Here is a 21,554-nt window from a genome sequence, read left to right as displayed (position 1 = left end):
TGCAACATCCCACTTGGATTGAGAAGGCTATTTGGGATATCCACTCCCAAGCATTCTGTGTTTGTCCTGCAACGTCACAATCGGACTTGGGAAAGCTCATTCGAGATGTGCGCTCTTGAGTACTTGGTGGTCATCCAACAATGATCCATTCGGACTTGAGGGACACATCCTAAAACTCGAGATTTGCACTCTCGAGCATTCGGTGTTTGTCCTACAACATCCCATTCAGACTCGGGAAGGTCACTCGGGATTTGCTCTCCTGAGCACTCTTTGTTTAGCAACGTCTCACTCAGATTCGGCAGAGTCGCTCGGGGTCTGTGCTCCTGAGTAGTTGACGTTCGTCCAACGACGACCCATTCAAACTCAGGAAATGCAGACCGAAACTCGGTATTCAACCAATCTAGCACTCAATTTCAACTTCCAATGATCTGCTAACAAAGTGACTAATGTACATGCCCAAACTTGTTGGACATATGGTTCAATGATTGTCACCCTTGGTGCCCTAACCATCTCTCGACGGACAAAGTAGGTACGTGACATCCTACGCAAAGATTCTGCAAGACCATGTCAGTGTACGGTTCAACGACTATGCCTCCGGTTCCTTAACTGCCTCTTAGACGGACGACTATAGTAGACACATGCTATCCTACGTGAAGATTTTCAAATGCACGGTTCAACGCCCGTCGCTTTCGGTGCCCTAATCATTTCTTAGTAGATAGCCAACAAACATCTGTCATCCTATGGATAGCCAACAAACATTGATAGTCATCCTATGTGGAGATTCCGCTATATTAGGGGTACAGATCCTAACCGTCTCTCAGATGGACAATTAGTTAGCATGTGACATCCTATGTGAAGATTCCCTTTTACCGGCTATACAATGATGGTGGAGATAAATGAAAGTATGATATTTTTCTCGCATATGAAAACAACTCTTCTTCACCAAACACACACACTCTCTCTCACTGCGAGTCCCCTTTCTCGGCTCAATGCTTACTTGATCATCTAAGAAGCCACACCGGCAATGCCAACCCCCACTAATTCGTAAAACAATACTTCCAAATAGTAAAACAGTACTATTTTACCTCTCCCAAATTTTTCCTCCACGATAAGGAGCTAAAAGATGCACTACTTCTTTGTATCCAACTCTATTTTACGAGCTCAAAAATACAGAAGACAGTGGAGACAGTCTCCTGTCTTATGTTTGGTAATACAAAATACAGAAACATAATTCCTAACTTAAAAGACTAAATTACCCTTCCTTTACCATGATAAGGAGGCTTCTTCCCTCCGCACGGCGTCGCCTTCCGGAATCGCCTCCGCGGCCTTCTCCCTTCGTCCTCTGCAGATCCCCTCCGCACTATCTTGCTGTTCTCGACCTTGCTGCAGGTGAACCAAACGGCCCCTCTCGCCTCTTGTCCCTGATGTGCGGTGAAGCTCTATAAAGGCGGGTGCAGTCATAAACATTACTTGAAAATAGTCCACAAGTATCACAAAATTATTGCCAACTAAAATATTAAACTACAAACTTTGTAATTTCTTATACCAAAATAAGTAGCCCACTCTCTTATATTTATATTCTATCCAAAATATTATTTTCATCTCTATCTCTTCTCTCTATCTGAACTTTACAAAATGTGGCTATTCATGTTGACATAACTGATCAAAATCAGAAAGAGAGCGTCTTTAGAAAATTCAACCTATTCTCTAGTGGACATCCCATAAAAAATATCATATTTTTATCTGGAACACCAGCACAGACTATAACTTTGTAGAGTTTCTCATTTACATTTTATTGGCGAAATGATCTATTTTCAATAACTGAATTTGAACGATCGAGGAATCTTTTCAGAACATTGGCAAATTTTTCTCAAGCAAAATGATTCACTACAACTTTAGAAGTTCAGATACAAAGCATGCTCATTATCACTATAATAAAATAAGAAAATGGGAAATAATATACAAACTTAAGTATTGGATGATGATGTTATCAACATCGAGTCAAATCATGCATCTTATCTGCGGCAGCCTCACAAAAAAGCTTTTAGAGCATTGACAGTTTTCTCCGGCCTAGATTTATTCCATAATCAAATTGTTAGAAATGTAAGCAAGACAAATAATTAGAAGAAAGAGAGGATAGCATCCTCCTAAACTAAGAAATATTTTATAGAAAATAGTAAAAAGAGAATTTCATTGTCACCCCCCTTCATGAAAGAGTTAATAAAAAGCAATAATTTGTTATATTATTGTGATCCTTTGATATCCTAGTCAATAGACCCAACACAGCCACCGTCCATCCAGTTCATATTACTAGAAAAAAAAAATATGAATGATTTACCTCACAACAATGCTAAGATGTGTCTTTGCTATCTCGAAAGATGATGAAGCCATGACAAACTACACTATCAATTACTGGTTCACAATTACTTCAATAACACAAAAATGTATATGTCTAAGTACCAGTCCTCCTGTGGCATATGACCAGCTCCTTCTATTTTCATTATATCTACAGCATCAGGATTTCCCTTTTGAAATTCTTCTGCTTCTGAAAATTTGAGATGCTTGTCTGCCACTCCCCATGCGACCAAAACAGGCTTGTCCCAACTGCAGTTATTTAATTTAGGAAGCATTTTTAAATAGATGCAGAAAATAAAGAAACTTTGAGTTTACTGTGTAACATTTGAAAAAATTGATGCTTTTGGACCAGAAACTATCCATTATTATTGAAATTGACCCTGAAGGGGCCTTAAAAAAAATTTACTTTCACAAAATAGTAAGATTGATAAGTGAAGTTGCACGATCATGTTTCTGTATAAAAAATGAGCATGTAGCTGGATTATTGTAGTCTAATTGAAGTGATACGAGGGTTGAGCAGAAATCGCTAATAGTGCAGACGGATATCCCTCATACGAATGTGGACTCCCCAGACCTGAATTATTTCTAACTGTGGCTTTCTTATCCTGACAATCATATGCCAACCAATCAAGTATTGTGGCGATCAGACCTAGAGTCTACCGATCAAGATTTATTTGGTGTTTTGTGGACCAAATGTCTTCTCATAATCTCAGTTATGAATGAAACATGCTATGTGTAATGTGTTTGATATGACACTATTTCGACCTGTAAGTATGCTGTAGACTTCTTACCTTACAAAAGGAGGGGTAAATAATCTTCTGTGACAATGCATGCAATGTTTGTTGTCTACAATGACATATTTAGGTCTCTCTCTCTGTGCCACCATATACATATTTAATTTTCTTAATATTAAATACAAGAAATAATAATAATAAATAAACGAATCGAATCGTCCAACACCAAGTAAGGGGGTTGAATTAAAATCGAATTGGGTTCGAAATAAAAGTTTAAAATATCCAGTCGTGCCGAAGATTTTGATCTCGAACCAGAACGATACAGTTTCGGTACCATATTATACCATGCCAATATAGTTTCAAAATTTTTAAAATATAAAATAGATTAACTAAAATAAAATTTTAATTTAAATATTTAAAAATAAAAAATAAAATATTTTTTAAAAAATAATAAGATAATTTTATGAGTTTTAATAAAATCTATTTAAAGTATCCCTAACTACAGCTAGGAAATTGATTATTAAAAACTTATTAAACTTAAGTTAAAAAAAAATAAAATAAAAACAAAAGGAACCGCAACTGGCCACGCGCGCGACCGGGAGCACGCGTGGCCCACGCGTGGAGGCATTGCCAAGCCCGCACGACGCCTCTGGTGGCGTCGTCAGGCCACACAACGCCTCCGGAGGCGTCACCCGATCAGAAACGTCTGTGTTGTACCAGTGCCAATCCATCAATGGAACGAAATTTTTCACCGATATCACGTGATACGGTTCAAGATTTTAATTCATGGTTTGAATTAAATCCATCGGATACGCGTAGAGATAATGACAAACCGAAATTAATTAGGGATTGATTTAGTCAAATTATGATCGAACCAAGTTTAATGAATTAAATCGATTGAGTTAATTTAACATGAATTAAAATATTTTTGGGGCATATTTTTTTGCCTCTACCCTCCTCTCCACACTCCTTGCTGCCACCGCCACACCACCACCTTTTGTATTTTTGAGAAAATCTTTTCTTTCTTTTTTTTTTTCTCTTTCTCTTTCCTGGAAAAATGTAGCACTTTGCCACCGCCGTATCCCTCTTCTTTCTTTCTTTGTTTCTTTCTTTTTCTTCTTCTTCTCCCTCTTCTCTTCCTCTCTTTCCCTTCTCCAACAGCAGCAAACCTGCAGCTTTCCCTCACCTCTTCTCAATCACAGCAGCTCTCCTCTTCTCCTTCCTCTTCTCCAGCAAGCAGCAGCAGCAGCAGCTGCTGTCCTCTCCCAAGAACGAGAGCAGCAGCCCTCCTCCCTGCTTCTTTCGTTGTTTTTCCAACCAAGCACATCCACCAGAGCCCTGCTAGAGCAAGCCGAGGCCACCAGTGAAAAGGAAAAAGGTTCTCCTTCCTTTTCTTTCAATGTTTCAGCAGTTTCATCATTTGGTTTGTCCTGTTCTCTCAGCCAACAGCAGTAAACCATCACTGCTTTCATTTTCTCTTAGGTTTCCAGCAACAACGGCTTCTTTTCCTCATTTCCAGCATAAGATTTAGCCAACAGCAATCCCTTTTCTGTCTTTTCCCCTTTTTTTCCAACAACATGGTAGCTTCAAAGAGAGTTGCAAGGTATTTGATTTTAATCAAATTAGGATATATTGACTTCAAGTCATAGATAATGTTCAAATTTTATGATATTATTCTTATTGGATATCATTTTGATTATTTGAGTTATTTGTTGTATTGTAGATATAAGCTCGAGTGGAGCTTGGTGACCTATCAAGATTAGTAGCTTTTGCTGTAAATAATTTTCCTTGAAGTGGAATTATTATATATATATATATATATATATATATATATATATATATATGCTTGTATAATTATTTTCAAAAAAGAAGATTAAAATGATATTTAAAATAGTGGAATGAGGTGTTTAAAATAATTAAATCATTGGAAGGTAGATATTTAATATTATTTCATGTTCGCATAGGAGTTCATATGGGATTAAGATGGAAAAGATGGTTTTAAAAATTAAAATGGATATTCTGAATTACTCTTCAATTGATATTTGTCTTTAGATTTACTTGACCTTCCATACTGTTGATACCTCATATTGTTAATACTTGCATACCTTATTGATGACTCCTAAATAAATTAACATGATGCATATGAAAAGGTTAACTTGGGTTGGTCGTTAAGACTAATCAATAAAATATGAATCGGAATTGAACAATTGTGATAAATGGAGGAAATGGGAACCTTAAAAGTGAAAAATCTAAGCCTTATACCAAAGTACTTGATCGCATACATGAGTTGTGGGGGTGTGAGTAGTTCATGGTCAATATTTATTTGCGCGATGATGCTTTATTATTGTAATCCACTTGTGAGGGCTTTTAGTTTGCATGTTAGATAGCGTATGACATTATTACACTTTGAGGATATTAATTCCAGTGATTTACTTCTAAATTTCAATATAAAAATGTTACATGATTATAAATATATATTTATGTATAAATAGAGAACTCTAAAACGAATTTGAAGTTGTAATAAGAAATTGTTATCTACTCTACTTCCTTGATTTCTTACAAAATTAAATTCATGCACATTTTTTTGATTACCCACTTAACTATTTGCTTTCCTTGGCCTCTAATTTTGCAGGCACAAGCACTCTTTTAATATTATAGTTGATTTTAGCTTTACATAGAATTACTCAAAGATCTCAACCTGCTGATTCCTGATTTATTTTACTTTTGTTTCGTTGTATTTATGTTTTATTTCATATTTCATGTCATTTTATCAGTATAGTTTTGTTGTCTAAACAAAATAAACTAAGGAACTGAAACAAGTAATTAAATAATCAAAATATTAGCATGTCTAAAATCTGTAGCCTAGAAGTTTAGAGACATTTCAATTCTTATTGTCATAAGAAGACTAAAACCATGGTTTTGCAAAATGAGATAGATTTGGAACTCCTTAGCCAGATAGAACAATTGCTTAAAAGCTTGAGGAAAGAATTAATAAAGTTTACCTACTGAATGAAAATCCAGTAACTATCCGACTTAATACATCTGCAAAGTTTGCTTTCCTTGCTGCTTCTAACAATGCTAAGGAGAAAAGGAAAACAAATTTGGTCAAAAGCATTTAAACAATCCAGAAAAGAATTGTCCGGCAATTTATAGATAGAAGTTCTTTTTTAAAAAAAAATTGAAAGAACACCTAATTTTGCCAAAACACAGTCTGAGCCTTCAGAATGACTACTTTCAAAACAGAAAAATTAATAAAAAGAATTGTTTAGGGCGATATTGAATCATGTAAAATACAATGTAAAAAAGCAAAAATGGGGCCTGCCGTAGATATCGAAATTTGGATTGATCTTTATTGAGCTTAAAATCTCCCCTTGATAGGAGAAACTTTGAGTTTAACAATGTCACCAGAAAACTCTAAATGTTGATATTGGCTGTCATTATTTTGATAAAGGGGATAATCTGCAGAATTGATATCTCTAGTGGTACAAATGTAGGTTGGGTCTCTCATGATAGCTATACTTTCTTTATTATGATTGCACACTTCACCCATTTTTGAGTCTATCCACAGCACACAAAGTTAACTCGCACTAATATTTTGCATACGCAAATTTCATGTAGCATATAATCTTCTACATTTTTTGGTAGGATAACAGCAATATTTGAATGAGTAATGAATAAAAACTTGGATGCTTAAAACATCACTGAAAAATTAAACATTCAGCAGAGAACAGCAAGATGCTACACCTTCCCCATGGATAATTAGCAATTTTCTTTAGAGTATTTAACTTATTGATAACATAGACAACCTAATTCACCTCTTATATCTGTACTTTTTATTTATCCCCTCCGTACTCATATCAGACACCAAATATCAGCACCAACGCTACAAGTCCACAATCAACAATCACAATAATCTATAAATTTTTCAATACAACTGTGTCAAACACTTAGATCTACACCTATGTTGGACTCTTATAGCTAAATCCAAGTAACATTTATCACACATGCTTGAATGAGAGACAGTAGAACAGATTAAAAATGAGACCTTCATCAGGTGATGAGGCGCAACAAATATTAGACCCATAAGTGGACCAAATTGTCCAAGTGTTTGCTTTAATCAGTGTGGTCCAATTTTTAAATCGTGTTCCTCTGTCTCTGTCCACAAGATCTAGCTTCAGATATTAAATCATCAAACCTAGTCTCCAGAGTTAAGAAAAATACAACTACATACATCCATTCTTATTTAACATAACAGAATAATATCTTTATTTTATATTTCCAATGTGCACTATAGTGATTGTCAAAAGATTAATAACCAAAGGAAACAATTGTGCTGATCAGCAAATGTGACTATTGATACCAATATTGAAACTCCTTTACAAATAGAAAGGAATCAATATGATACAGGTTCCAATCTGCCACGCCAAACAAAATTAAATAATTGTCAATTGAGTATGGTAGTGCAATATCATGCTGGATTGAACCAATAGCAATGATCAGTAAGTATAAGCTATGTTATACAAGAAACTTACTGTTAAAACTATTGTATGACATTATGGATATCAGACAGATTATCAGCCATAGCTATAACTTTACAATTGTCCAAAGAATAAATTTTATTAATATCAGACTATGAACCTTCATTATCCTCGTCAGTGGCAGAGTGTTTCAGCAGATGAATTATAAATGGAAGTTATTATTTTGTTTGAAAGAATTCAACTAGACAGTTAACATTCTCATAGTGTACCAAATTATGATTTTTTATAGAAAATTAGGTATGAATTCTAGTATTATGCATGGAACTTTGCTGTTCAAGATCTTACACACTTTCTATTCAACATCTCACTGTTAGCAAAAAACAATAATAATAAAGGGGCATGCGAATAAATCATAGATACAAACCAAATCCAGGTCCACCACTTGAAAGATATGGCAATCGATACACATCAGCCTTTTCTGACTTCAAGACATATCTGTTAAATTGTCACACAGAAATTCACAAGGATGATGGTTTAGCAAAAGAAAAGGTACAGACTGTCAATATACAAGAAATGTGATACTTGGGTTGAAGAATTTTTTTACAGACTGTTTGAAAGAAGTATTAAATAAAATAAAAACTTGGTGAAATTCATAATGTAGTCTTATGCCTAAACCTTAGGTAAAATTAGTTATGTCTAGAGGATATAACTACATGTGTTATAACCCTATTTTATGATGTCAAAAAATATCAATTCTTGCTTGCTACCAAAACACCATAGGTACCTGTTCCCCACCACTTCCCACTCCCATGTCAAATCAGAACTTGCACAAATCCCTCTACCAGCCTACCTCTGAATGAACTTGATCTCCTTCTAGAATTGTGAGTTCCTCTCCTTGCTGCAAACACAATCTCTTAGTTCTAAACTCACATCGCCACACAAAGCTTCCCCCTCCACTGCCATTATTCCCCACTTTTCTTTTGTAATTCTCACAACAAACTTTATCCTTTGTAATCAACCTATTTGTTGCCTCCATCCTTCCTCCCTCTAGTGATTTGGAAAAGAATAACTAGAGGTGTCAATGTGCTTGTGCATGACCCATGCCCACCTTTGCTAAATAAGAGCCAAGTCATGTTAGCCCAAAATGACCAAGACATGGGCAAACTTAAAATTGACCTAGGGTGAGTTAATTTTTTTAATATTTAATATTTAAAATTATTTTAAAATTACTACTAAATTAATAAAAACATTAAAATTTATAATTTTATTAAATAATAGTAAAATCTTGTAATTAATAATGTTTTATTTTAAAAAAGGCAAAAGAATATGCGGGTTGGACTATGCCCATGAGCCATGCTGGGCGACATCCCATACTTGTCTGAGCATAACCTGACCCATGGGCTGCTTCTCCATTGATACTTCGCATTATCAACTCAGTCATGTATTTGTGTCCAAAGTAAGAGTTTATACGACTTTCACCTAACCTAAGTTCCAATGTGCAGTAAATTAATACGCACTACTGTGCATCCTTCTCCACTAATACTCCTGAGTATAAGTTTCCCTTTAGCCTAATTCACGAAACATCAGATATTTTGGATATATAGAAGGAGAAGGCGCATTGGGCAAACTTTTGCAGGGTTCAATGCCGGAGAACTTTACCTTTATGGTAGGAGAATTTTGTCTTCAAAGACAAAATGAGAATTAACAAAAATCTAAATGACCTATGACTAGCAATAATAAGTTTATCTGAATAGCGGAACGATATAATATCCATATATCCAACCCAAATAGTTGAAGGACATCATATCCTTCAGTATGTAAAACTTGTAATGCTTCAAATCAAAGTTGAATAACTTGAATTCAAGTAAATGCAAAACAAGACACATACGGGCTACCAGCTTCAATGAATCGCTCAGCTATAATTGCATTCTGACATGTAAATTCACCATAAAGAGGGATCCTAAAACAATAAATATAGAGAGAGTGTTAGTCTAAGAAGAGTAGATAGTTAAGGTGTTAACAAATGAAGGTATATCATGCAAAAAATGAGATAAAAAGAGGACCTTCTTGGCTGAATGGCCTAAGGGTAACAGAACTCAGAGAGTATCATAATGAAAATTGGCCAATCTAAAGGTAAAAAATTGAACAAGGAGTTCTACAATTCATGAAAAGGATGCAACAAACATAACCAAAAGAGAAAAAGACATTAAAAAACATCAATTTAAGTCTAACCTTAATTTCTGAAACAATCCAGGTAAAGGAGATGAATTGGTCAATGGACTATTAAGAATCACAAGCTTGGAAATCTTGCTTGAGTTACTCAAAGCCCAAGTCAATCCATATGAACCAACAAGGAATCCCTATGAGTAGAAAGAGGTAATGTTTATTACTGACAAAATATTAGTGATATATGTAAAGGGAAGTCTAGCATTACGAAGTTACTGATAGACGAACCAGATTAAGTTAGATATATCAGTGTCCAAAAAAAGCATGAAGAAATGCATATTATGCAAACATAAAAAAGAACGAGCAACGGTCAAATTTTATCTATATTGCAAGAAACGTTGACTTTCCTTTGAGATATAAACATAAAAATTAGTTAATATGTCTTTATATAGCATTTGTTTTGAGTCAAGATGAAAACCTTTGATACTATTTCTTGGTTTCACATTAACCTAGCTATTTTCACATTAAAAGAATGAGTGTATTAGTGTTAGAATAATTAGAATAATGCTATTTTCAAGTATGGCTAGGCCATATAAAGCATGTTATTGTGTTTCAATCAAAAACTATTTATTGCTCCACTTCAACCAAGATAGGATGGATGGACTTAAGAGAGTGAATCTCAGTTTTGTATAGCAACAATTTTGTGTGTTTACAATTTGAGAAGCCTAGTTTGCATTCTGAAACACAGTACAAATGTTAGGTTACCAGCAACTGAATATAAAAGAGCCAAGTTAAAACAGATGTATGCTACAATCAGTTACTTGCTGATGCAAATTTCAGTAATTATTATTACATGGTTATTAATAAGAACAGACTTAAGCAGCCCATCATTAAGAAGAATGGTAGGCAGTTTAGCATGGAGGAATAATCTGTAGTTTCCCTTTCAAACCTGAACAACTAAGAAGAAAGGCGAGCGTATATTGAGAGTGCCAAGAAGCTCATCAAGTGCCTTGTGGAATTCATTTTCTGCATTGCAGAAACTATACTAAACACAACACTTATATTTAAGCATGCATGCAAAATTAAGCACCAGAAACCTGCATATGAAAATCCATAGCCTGGTTGAGGTTTATCACTGAAACCAAATCCTATCCAATCAGGGGCAAAGCAATGGTAACCAGCATCAGCCATCTGATGAAAAGCAATAGACAATCAGTAGAATAGAGCACAGCAGCAAATATATATTCATAGATACAGAAGTTATTTCACATTCTCTTCTTCCTTCTTTTCTATCTTTTTTCTTTTGATAATTCATTTAACGGATGCTATGTAAACTTGCATGCTCAGATGTCCACATATTTTCAAAAAGGTATGTTAGATTAAGTGCATGTTTATGCAATGTAAATCCAAATGCCAAACTTGCACATGTTATTGAATTCACATCACAAATAATATAATCATGCCTATCGACTGATAGCAAGAAACCTATATTCTGAAACAAGAACAACAATGGAGACACAAGTATCCAAATCAATGGACAAGTAAAAGAAGAATATAGCAGTCCTCTACTCTTTCCTAATATGATATATATATATATATATATATATATATATATATATATAGGGCATTTGATAGCTATTTTTTACTCCACTGCATTTTTATACTTCTATGATCACAACTATAGCTATTCAAAAGGTAAGCTATCTCCACTATGCATTTAATCATTCATTTTGTTTCTTTCAGACACTTGAGTCCCACCTTCATGAGCTTGCCTTCTCTAAGCTTATGACTTAATCTAATGAAGGAAAATTATCATAATGGATAAATAGCTAGGATATGATGAAGATCCCAGTAAGCTTCTAGGACTATACAAGTTGTAATGAAATAAATGACGTGCAAAGTGGTGCAAGTATGACTGGGTCATACTCTAAAATGTCTTGAATGAATTATATAACCCAACAATGAGGTGCCTTCTCAAGGAATTGGTTAAGTTGTTCAGAAGAAGTTGAAAAATAAATGTGCATAGGAGAAGTTTCCAAATGGATAACCTCTTGGGAATCTCCCCACTTTGAAGCCAATTTCCACCATTGGACAGAGCCATGAAACAGATTGTATGAAATGTCAATTTAAGCAGACAATATTTCAATGTTATTGAGTACATGGTGTGTCATAAATTTAATCAATTTCGATATTGAAGCAGAACCTCTAATAAATCACTCTAGTTTCCTTTTTCTCAAAAGGAATAACATACAACAACAAGTCTCACAAAGAATCAAGATAGTCATGTTGATCACTAATTGATCTATCCTAGAGAGTGATTAGAATCTTTCAAGTATACTTAATTTGCAATTGTAAACTCATTGTACATCCTCCATCTTCCATTCAACTTCTACACTATTAGTCATTATCTAACCAAGTCAAGAGCTATCTCCCATAAGAACTCTACAATAGCAACTTTCCACCAAGGATGACAATTCGTGTCATGTTGTGCTAATCATGTTAAAAATTAGAACCATGTGAGTCAATATAAAATAATATAAAACTAATTATATAGTTTTTAAAAATAATTTTATAATGTTTAAGATTAATTAGCCTGAGACAACAAAAAAAAATAAAGTGTTTTCAATCAAGATAAGTTGTGTCCTATTGTTGAGTCGTGCTTAATATTGCCAACTCTACTTATCAACTTCCACTAATATACATCCTTTCTATTTTTTGCTAACTCTGATGCTTTTGTTGGACTAGTGTCTGACTAGGATGTAGGTGAAACCTTTGCTTAGTGATACGTTGACCTATTCCTAGAATGTATCCACAGGCCAAGGTAACAAATTTTAATACTCTTTAACTCCACTAATGCTTAGTTAACCCATAATCCAAGTGTGAGCACAGTTTTACTGTCTTGTCCTCCTTTCTAGACATCAATTCCACCTCAGGAGTTCCACTTATTCCAAGCTAAGAGTGAGTTTTACACAAGCTCCCCCTGTGCACTTTGGACTTCCTGAACTCCACTTTAGTGTCTTTGAAAACCTATACTTCCTGAATTATTGCTTATTTTGACAAACTAATAATTTTGATAGCATTTTGCAATTTCCTTGACTCCTACCCACTCCTCTTGGGGTTAAAGGCATCTTGATCAGATGATTTTTGGACATCATGGTTCTTATTTTGTTTAGGATAAGTGTGTTCAGATCATATTGCATTCTCACATCAAGTCAACCAAAAACTTTGACCCTAAAGGTTCTGATGAATGGCTCCTCCCTGGCTACCCTTACACTATCCAAATCAGTGTCATCCCCAAGTTTGAACAGTACTGCTTGTGAATGCAAACTTAAGCTAACATCAGCATCAGAATTGATGAAGGCGCTTTTAGCTATAATCCTTAATCAAAGGCCAACCTCCTTGCAGATCTGAACCGTTCTAGTCTACTCATACCAATCAGAAAATTTAGTAGCAACTATTATTAGAGACAATTTTCCTACTCGAGCAGTTTGATCTATGATTTGTTCATGAACAGAACCGTACAGAATAATATAATCAACTTAAAAATTTTGTGGACATAAACCTGTTGCCATTTTGTAAGATCATCAACACAAGTAGAATCATGATTCTTAGGAAGTTAGGCATAGGAAAAAATATGGAAAAATATTGCAATAAGCACCACCACCAAACAAACCTGAGACATTACTTCTCGATAGCTAAATGATTGAGTTGGAGCCCCATGGATAAATAAGATTGTTCCACGGGTGTTGGACGATCCTAGTAATGCAATATCAGTAAGATAAATGTTACAAGGGTAAATGAATTTACTTGAAATTTGAAATGGTGTGATAGTGTTTAAAAATGCAACATTAACAATCAAATAATGCCATAGAATCAGCAAATTGATTCACAAAAAACATGAAGTTTCTATTGCAAGTATATAAAGCAAAGGTGCCACAGACTACTCTACAAACATTTAATGGCAATGTATTGCAGTCTCTTAAATTGGTGATTTCATATGTAAAATTGAACAATTCCATTGAAGTTGTTTAAAAGTTGGTTTAAGAAGTTCATATGTACCTTGATTACTTAAGATGTAAATATTCTCTTGCAGCACGTTAGAAATATAGGAGAAATTAGAATGGTTTTTATTCAAGTTAGTAGAAGTGGGCACTTTTAATGAAATTATCCACTATTCAATAAACTAGGGTAAGGAGAGGTATATAATAGGCATACTAGAGGTGATGGGGCATTCTTTTGATAATAATAAAAGTAGGAGTATCCATTGATGACCTAAAAAATAAAGGGCCATTACATTAATTAAAAATGAGAATAAAAAAATAAAAACTAAGATTAGTCTCTTTGTTCTTTTAATAAAAAAAGCAAAACCCCACCACACTACGACGACATTATACCACAACGTTATAGAGATTTGCAAACTATCAATGACAAATCCTGACTTAGGTGGGACTCACTAGTAAGACCTTGTCAAGTAATAGACTCCAAGGTCGAGGGGACCGACTTTATCAACAAGCGTGGGCTTATCCATAGTATGACTCAGGAGACGGATTCAGGGTTACCCAGAGCATGGCACCAGCCTGAATTAGACCCAAGGTTAAAAAGAATTCTGAATGAGAAATGAGATTTTGAAATGTTTGTGAGCTCTGGACACAGTAAATCAAGATCTATAATCCATGAGCAAAAGCAGCATACCAGTTTCTCTAACAAACCATCGAAATTTTCCAGATTTGACGTAAGATCCATATTCTTTCCCCTTGTCTTCTATTCTCTGGTTAACAAAATGCAAAATAAATCATTGAATAATCTGTAAAGAAAAAAACAGTTTACTCACATATGACAAAAGCCAATATGAGAAGGGAATAAATACAAGCCTCAGTAGCACTAAACTATAAAACAAATGTATGTCCGCGTCGTGCGTCTATCATTTGTTACAAACTGAAACAACGGTGGCAACTCGGCAACAAGAAATTGCTTTAGGCGCAAACATGTGCTGTATATCCCATAAACCAATGTAAACGCTATATAAAAGACTATGCAACTCTTCTATTTATTATAGCCCAATTCTGAACTTTTCTCGTACCACCTGTAAATAGGGTAGTAATCCACGAAGAACCTTGTCTGATATCTAATCTCCCTTTCTTAGCCTCGTCAGCACTAAGCAGTACTGGTATATAACCTTGGTAAATGTTATAGTTTTTGCTCTGATAAAAAAATCCAACTCTTACAACGATGAAAAAAAAACGAAAAAAAAAACACAGATCATTCGCCTCGTTGATTCACGTTTTTAGCGACAAATTCAATCTAGTAGAGATGGGTGAGAAGAGATTACAGTACATAAAGCATCTGACCGACGTTTCCGTCCTCAGCGGGAGATTCTGGCAACTGGATGGCACTACGGCTCGACGGGTTGTCTGTCACAAATCCGAACGGATTGAAAGAGGGCTTGTCCTCAGCATCCCTAGCCGTGCCCTTGCTCTTCTCTCCAATTCCGTCACTGCTGCAGACAACCTCCATTATTCTTCTCCGGGGAAGCGACGAACTCCTCTTTCCTCCGCGACGGAGTCCGAGATGAGAAAGCGAAGAGGAGCAAAGCGAAGCGGAAAAGAGAGAAGCAGAAGCCATGTCCCCCTTCCCTCGACTCCACACACACCCACACCCACTGTTGAGGTCGTAACAAATCAATTTGAAAACGGAGAAATAGAGGCTCACACATCGCCAGACGGATGCTTGCGTCTCGATCGCTGGAAAGGATTGTGGCTCGGGAGAAGCAACGGCTGCTTTGCAAATCTGCGGCCAGAAACCAATTTCAGCACGAAGGCATGGTAAGATAGGTAAAATTTTTAGACCCCTACAGTGAAATTAAAGATGGGCAAAATGGAGAGGACCTTAATTTTAATTTGCTGCAGGCAAACTCCAAGGCAAAAAGCCGTTGGATGCTAGTGCCGCTCACGTTAGAAGACCCAAGTATGCATAGGGATGAGTAAAAATTTGATTAAATTGAATAAATTGATTGAATCAATTGAATTAAAAAATTTAGTTCAGTTAATTCAAAATTTTGATTATTTTTTTTTAAAAATTAGTTAATTCGGTTCGGTTTCGGTTTTAAAATTTCTTATTCGGTTAAACCGAATAAATCAAATTAGAAAAATAATTTATTAATTTGGTCGAAAACTGAATTAACTGATAAAATATCGGTTCAGTTTGTTCGATTTTTATTGAAAAATTTAATCGGTTCGATTGACTCGAAAAAAATCGATTTATTCAATTTCTAATTTATTTGATTCAGTTCAATTTGATTTTAATCGAATACTCACTCCTAAATATGCGAGTTAACGGTCCTGTTACAAGACACAGCACAGGGACGGGGACATTGGACCTGTGAGATTTCTACATGGTGGCCGGCCTAGCCCGGCTCAAAATGAATGTGTTTGATATGTTCCACGGTTACTTTACCTATCGCTTGGGACAGACCTGAACCTACGTGGCTAGTGTGTGTCAATTTGAGCCCATAAGCCAAATTAATATTTAATTCATTTTTAATAAATAAATAACAATTATTAAAAATAGAGGAAAACTAGAAGAAAAATAAAAAAACATTATGCGAACGTACCTAAAGACTTGGCATGACATGGCTCGAACTTTGGTGACCCATGTCGAGACGTGTTGTGAGCGGCTCAATCTACTTGACATCCCTAGGGTGAAAAAAGTTGTACCTTTTTTTTTGCACGGGTACTAAAATACAATGGCATTTCTGATGAAGCCCGAGTGAATTCAATTTGGTTGTTACCCTCTTCTCCGTGTTTGTACATCTTGGTACCCTCTAAGGGTCCTACTAGGCCCATAATGCTACAATACCCATGAAGCTACAGTATTCGGGATGTCATATTACTCAAGATATTATAATATTTGGATTACTCAGGATGTTATAATACTCGGAATGCTATAATATTCAAGATGCTATATTACTCAGGATGTTACAGTATTCGATAACCTACAGTCCCAAAATGCTATAGCATTCGCGAGCGCAACTCATTCAATCACATAAATGCATCATGTTGGCATGCCCCTACATGAACCTTGTCCGACCTAAACTTCTTGACTCTGCTCAACCCCAAGGCCTTCGACAACCGTAGTCACCATACTACGGCACAACAACCTACATCGAAGGGTGACACCTGACCAATAGCCTGACTATGTCAGTTGTACGATTCAGCTATTGTCCCCTTTGTCTCCTGACTTAGCGCCGTCCGACCAGCCGACTTGCGATTCTCAGATCGTGTGGTGAACTACGTGGGCATCCTCTTCCCTATGCTATATAAGATTAGACGATGATAGGTGGAAGGTATGATTTTCTTTTCACACATAAAAGTTAATCTTCTCTGTCTTCCTCTTTCGAGCTCTTTATGCTCTTCTTGCGCATGCGAGCCCTCTTGTTCCTCTACTGACTTAATCGTCAGAGGGGCCACATCGGCAATGCTCCATCTTAATATCCATGGGTTAGACAAAACTTAGATCAACAACAAATCTCCCCCTCCAACCCAAAAGAAGATTGAGGTCTCTTAGAGTATCAGTGTTTTGTTTTTGCTTGGTTATGTCAACACTAAAACCTCCAATTCAAAGAAGATTGAGGTTCCTTAGATTATCAGCGTCTTCTCGCCATGTTGACTATGCCGACAAGCTAAGCTTCGCATGTTTCTTTAAAAAAAAATGATTTTGTCATCATATCACAGTGTTTTGATAAGTATGAACCTTGTAAAGCCTTACATGTTGCTCTTAGATCACTTGTCCGATCCAATGGTACCTAACTTTAATGTACTTTAATTTGTCCTAGAATAATATATAAAATTATCAATAATATTTTGATTGTCACATTAAACCACATATCCATCCTACACTTGAGATAAATTCTCAAACAATTAAAGCTCTTTAGCTAAATCATCTTTTTTTTTCTTGCAATATACTTAGTGATAGATAAGGTGATACACTTTTGCAATTTGGAGTGCCAAGAAATGGCTCTCCCTCCTTTCAAGTAACTTCCACATATATAGCCAATTGTCTTACCATGTTTAAGTTAGTGTAACATTTTAGAATTATTATATTATTTCCAAAGCATATATAATAGACGTGTGGCTATTATATGATTTTCACATATATACACACACAGACATTGTATTGCAGTTTTTTAGTAATTAATTAAGGAGATACATAATCACCAACTACGAGATACAATAACTTTAACAATTCTAAAGGGAAATAATAAGCCACGAGTTAATATATATCCTTTCTTCTTCACTTGTTCGTAGATTCAATGACCTTTAAATCCGACCCTTAAAAAAATAAAAGCAAAAGGTCAGTGAAACAAAGTTAAGCACATAGTGTTAATTAATTAGGAATGCAGAAGAGATGAGTTAAAAACTTATGACGATTGGTAGATTTTTTTTTAAAAAAAAAATTATCTCTATAATTATTACTTCATACAATTTTGGACTTGTCGTCCATCAGAATTGGTGGCGCAAGGTACAACAAAACCTGTAAAGTGACTAAAATTGCGTCTAGCATTTCGAAATTATAATAAGAGTATGATAATTGTTACAATATCGCGTAGTATCGCAGCACGAAATTAAATCGACAAATTGCCATCTAATTTTTATTCGTCAATAGTTTATTTTTTGGTTTGTATTGTTAATAATAATTCTGTAGATCATATCATGTCTATCTTCCCTCGCTGGAAACCAATTGGGAGAACACGGTGCTCCCCGACGAATCCAATGGCACCATGTTCCTCGTCCTCCAGTGATCATCCCCACCAGCTCCGTTCACAGCATCCGCCGAATTCACCTCCCGCATCTCTGGCACATCAACTCGCGACTCCATGGCGCCGCTGTCCTCGTGCGGTTCCCTCTTCAGCCCCGTCACATGAAGCTGCAGCGCGTATTCCAAATTCCATAGCACGTCGGCGAACGGAGGCCTGTCCACGCCGTAGTCCGCTAGGCATTTCTCCGCCGTCTCCCCGAACTTCCTTAGCGAGTTTCTGTTGATCTTCCCCTCCAGTCTTTGGTCGATGATCTTCTCCAGCTGGCCCCTCCTCTGCCAGTGCAGCGCCCACTCCGCCAGGTTCACCTGCTCATGCGACAGGCTCCTGTCGATCACTGGCCGCGCGCAGAGCACCTCGAACAGCATCACGCCGAAGGAGTAAACGTCGGACTTGTCAGTCAGCTGCTGCGTCTTGAAGTACTCAGGGTCGAAGTAGCCGAAGGTGCCCTTCACCCCTGTGGTCACGTGGGTCTCGCCCATGGAAGGCCCCAACCTCGAGAGGCCGAAATCGGATACCTTCGCCAGGTAGGTTTTGTCGAGCAAGATGTTGGTGGACTTGATGTCGCGGTGGATGATGGTGTGGTTGTAGCCGGTGTGGAGGTAGTGCAGTCCGCGGGCAGCCCCGATGCAGATCTCCAGCCTTTGCTTCCAGGAAAGGCACGGCTTGTCGTCGGATATTCCGTACAGATAGTTCCGGAGCGGCCCCTTCTCCATGTACTCGTACACTAAGATCCTCTCTGATTGCTCCTCGCAGTAGCCGATGAGCGAGACGAGATGGCGGTGGCGGATCTTGGACAGCACGAGGATCTCCGCTTGGAACTCCGGGTACCCCTGCTTCGACCCGGGCATGGCCCGCTTCACCGCCACCTTGGTGCCGTCGCCGAGGACGCCCTTGTAGACCTTCCCGAAGCCGCCGCTCCCCACCTCGAGGCTCTCGTCGAAGTCGTTGGTGGCGGCCCTGATGTCCAGCAGCGGGATGTTGAGGTCGAGGTTCACCCTGGGGGACGCCATCGGCGCTGCTGAGGTCGAGTTGATGGAGAGATCCACGGAGTTTCCCTGCGGCGCCGTTCCCTGGCGGTCAGGCGACCACGTCTCGTTCGGTAGCAGCGGCCGAGACTTCGATCCGCGACGACGCTTGCGAGCCAAAAGTATCAGGCCGAAGACGAGGAGGCTCAGGACGACGGCGCCGCCGGCCGACGCGGAGGCAAAGACCGCGACATTCCTGCTTCGTCTCTTGGTGCTATCGCCGGAATTGACGAGTTCATTGTTGAATTTGAAGATTTCGAGACCGTTCAGATAGGCGTTAGCCTCCGATGGCTGGGTTTTTAACGACCTATCGATGCTAATGTTAATCCAACCCGAAGGCAGATCCTCCACCCTTACTTCCTTATAAAAGGGCACGAGAAGGTTATCAGTGTCATCTCCTGACCTTATATCCTGAGCATGGTTGGCAACGTAGAGGACGAAGGTGATAGCGTTCAGAAACGTCGGTGAGATGAAATCGCAGAAATGTGCGCGAACCAGATAATTGTAGCTCGCATCCACCTGAAATGTCCAGGTAACGTTGAAGTCGAAATTTGGATTGCCAATCCGCATTCCTTCTGGGATATTCATGGTTCGAGCCGTGGAGTAAACAAACTCCGGAGCGACAACGTTCGTCACATCTGGCTTCTCGTAGTTGATAGCGTTGGTATTGGTGCCGTTCGACAAAGCCATGTTTCTGTTCCAGATGTAGGCATCATCAGGGGTCCATGTCCGCCACATGGTGTCGTTGGCCGGAGTAACGGTGGCACCGCCGACGTTGATCCTGTAGACAGTCTCCATAGTTTGATTCGATAAATTTGAAGTGGTAGAGCTATCGAAGAGATAGGCGGGGGCGGTGAAGACCTCGACGACGTTGACGAAAGCGAAGGAAGAAGAAACGGGGAGGAAGTTGAGTTCAAGCGTTGTGGAGGCGGCAGCAGAGTCGACCCAGAGGAAGTACTCCTTGATGGCGGGGGTGGCGGAGGAAGCGACGGAGAAGTTCTTGAGGAGGAGGAAGTGCTGGACGGTGACGTCGAACCGAGCGGCGGAGAGATCACGGGCGTCCGCTGAGAAGGGAAGGAAGTGGAGACGGATGACGTGGACGCCGGTGGAATTGAGAGGGAAGGTGTAGGACACGGGGCCAGTGAAGACGCGAGCGGTGGAGTAGATGGAGGATCGGGAGTTGCTGGAGGAGGGGTTGGAGAGCGGCAAGGAATTGGCTCTGCTGGAGAGGTATTTGGAATCGGAAACGAAAACGCGGGAGGGGCTGTCATCGGTGGCGATGTCGGAGTGGCCGCCGCAGTTGAGAAAGTATTCGGGGGTGAAGTCAGTGGAGGCAGCGGAAAGGAGGAGGGACGCGATGAGGAGGAGGTGGAGGAAGAGATGATCCATTTCGGTGTTGTGTTGTCGCCGGAAAGCTATCTCTTGTTCAACAAAGAGAGTGGAGATATGAAGGAGAGGGCGGCGATCTATTTGACGCGATGGTGACAGTTTGGACGACTAGTGTGGAAAATGCACATCGCCGGTCCCAGCAGAAGGAAACTTTTCCCGTCCGTGACAAATGATTGAAAGGATTTAGGTGGAGTGCACAATCTCATTCTTCAATGAAAAATTGGAAAAACTAGCGAAAAAAAATCACAGAAAGATCCTACCTAGATATCCATCATCATACTCTATCAGATCGTTTCTCCATGACAAGTTACACTGACCCAACTCAATGAGGAAATCCAGAACGGTGCCATGACCTCGATGTCATGTCGGCTTCGTTGTTCGACCAGAAGTTATCTCTTTCTATTCTATGACAAACATAATTTTGGGGGGAAAAGTTTTACTATGATTATGAGCCTATCAGAGCATATCTTTTGAAAAAAAGATTCTCATGCAATTGTTTGATGAATACATACTTGAGATGTCGTTCTCCTGAGTCGTTGACTATTACTTGAGTTGGACCGGGCCGAGTTTGACACTGAGGATTCATTAAGTA

The 21,554-nt window shown here is 38.0% G+C and overlaps 2 protein-coding genes across 3 annotated transcripts; both read right to left on the bottom strand.

Annotated features, from left to right (window-relative positions):
• Positions 1-1,861: 1,861 nt before the first annotated feature.
• Positions 1,862-15,492, bottom strand: LOC141839951 (uncharacterized). Of its 2 annotated transcripts, none has more exons than XM_074727818.1 (11): positions 15,068-15,492; positions 14,426-14,501; positions 13,407-13,489; positions 10,831-10,924; positions 10,683-10,759; positions 9,800-9,927; positions 9,456-9,527; positions 7,992-8,062; positions 6,092-6,167; positions 2,461-2,604; positions 1,862-2,070 (listed from the first exon to the last, which is right to left on the bottom strand). In XM_074727818.1, the coding sequence occupies exons 1-11, from the start codon at positions 15,353-15,355 to the stop codon at positions 2,031-2,033; spliced, it is 1,149 nt and encodes a 382-aa protein (XP_074583919.1). In that variant the 5' UTR covers positions 15,356-15,492; the 3' UTR covers positions 1,862-2,030. The 2 variants fall into 2 exon arrangements, with proteins under 2 accessions (XP_074583919.1, XP_074583920.1); XM_074727819.1 differs by having other exon boundaries at positions 6,096-6,167.
• A 2,792-nt stretch (positions 15,493-18,284) lies between these two features.
• On the bottom strand, positions 18,285-20,988 carry LOC141838930 (putative receptor-like protein kinase At5g24010). The gene has a single exon (XM_074726556.1). It carries the CDS (start codon positions 20,960-20,962, stop codon positions 18,446-18,448), a length of 2,517 nt encoding a protein of 838 aa, XP_074582657.1. The 5' UTR covers positions 20,963-20,988; the 3' UTR covers positions 18,285-18,445.
• Positions 20,989-21,554: the final 566 nt, after the last annotated feature.

The sequence above is a fragment of the Curcuma longa genome, chromosome 11 (assembly GCF_044706935.1).
Source record: "Curcuma longa cultivar G26 ecotype Majalengka, Jawa Barat chromosome 11, ITB_CL_G26_1.1, whole genome shotgun sequence".
Lineage (NCBI taxonomy): Eukaryota > Viridiplantae > Streptophyta > Magnoliopsida > Zingiberales > Zingiberaceae > Curcuma > Curcuma longa.
This window is presented reverse-complemented; position numbering and strand designations above follow the sequence as displayed.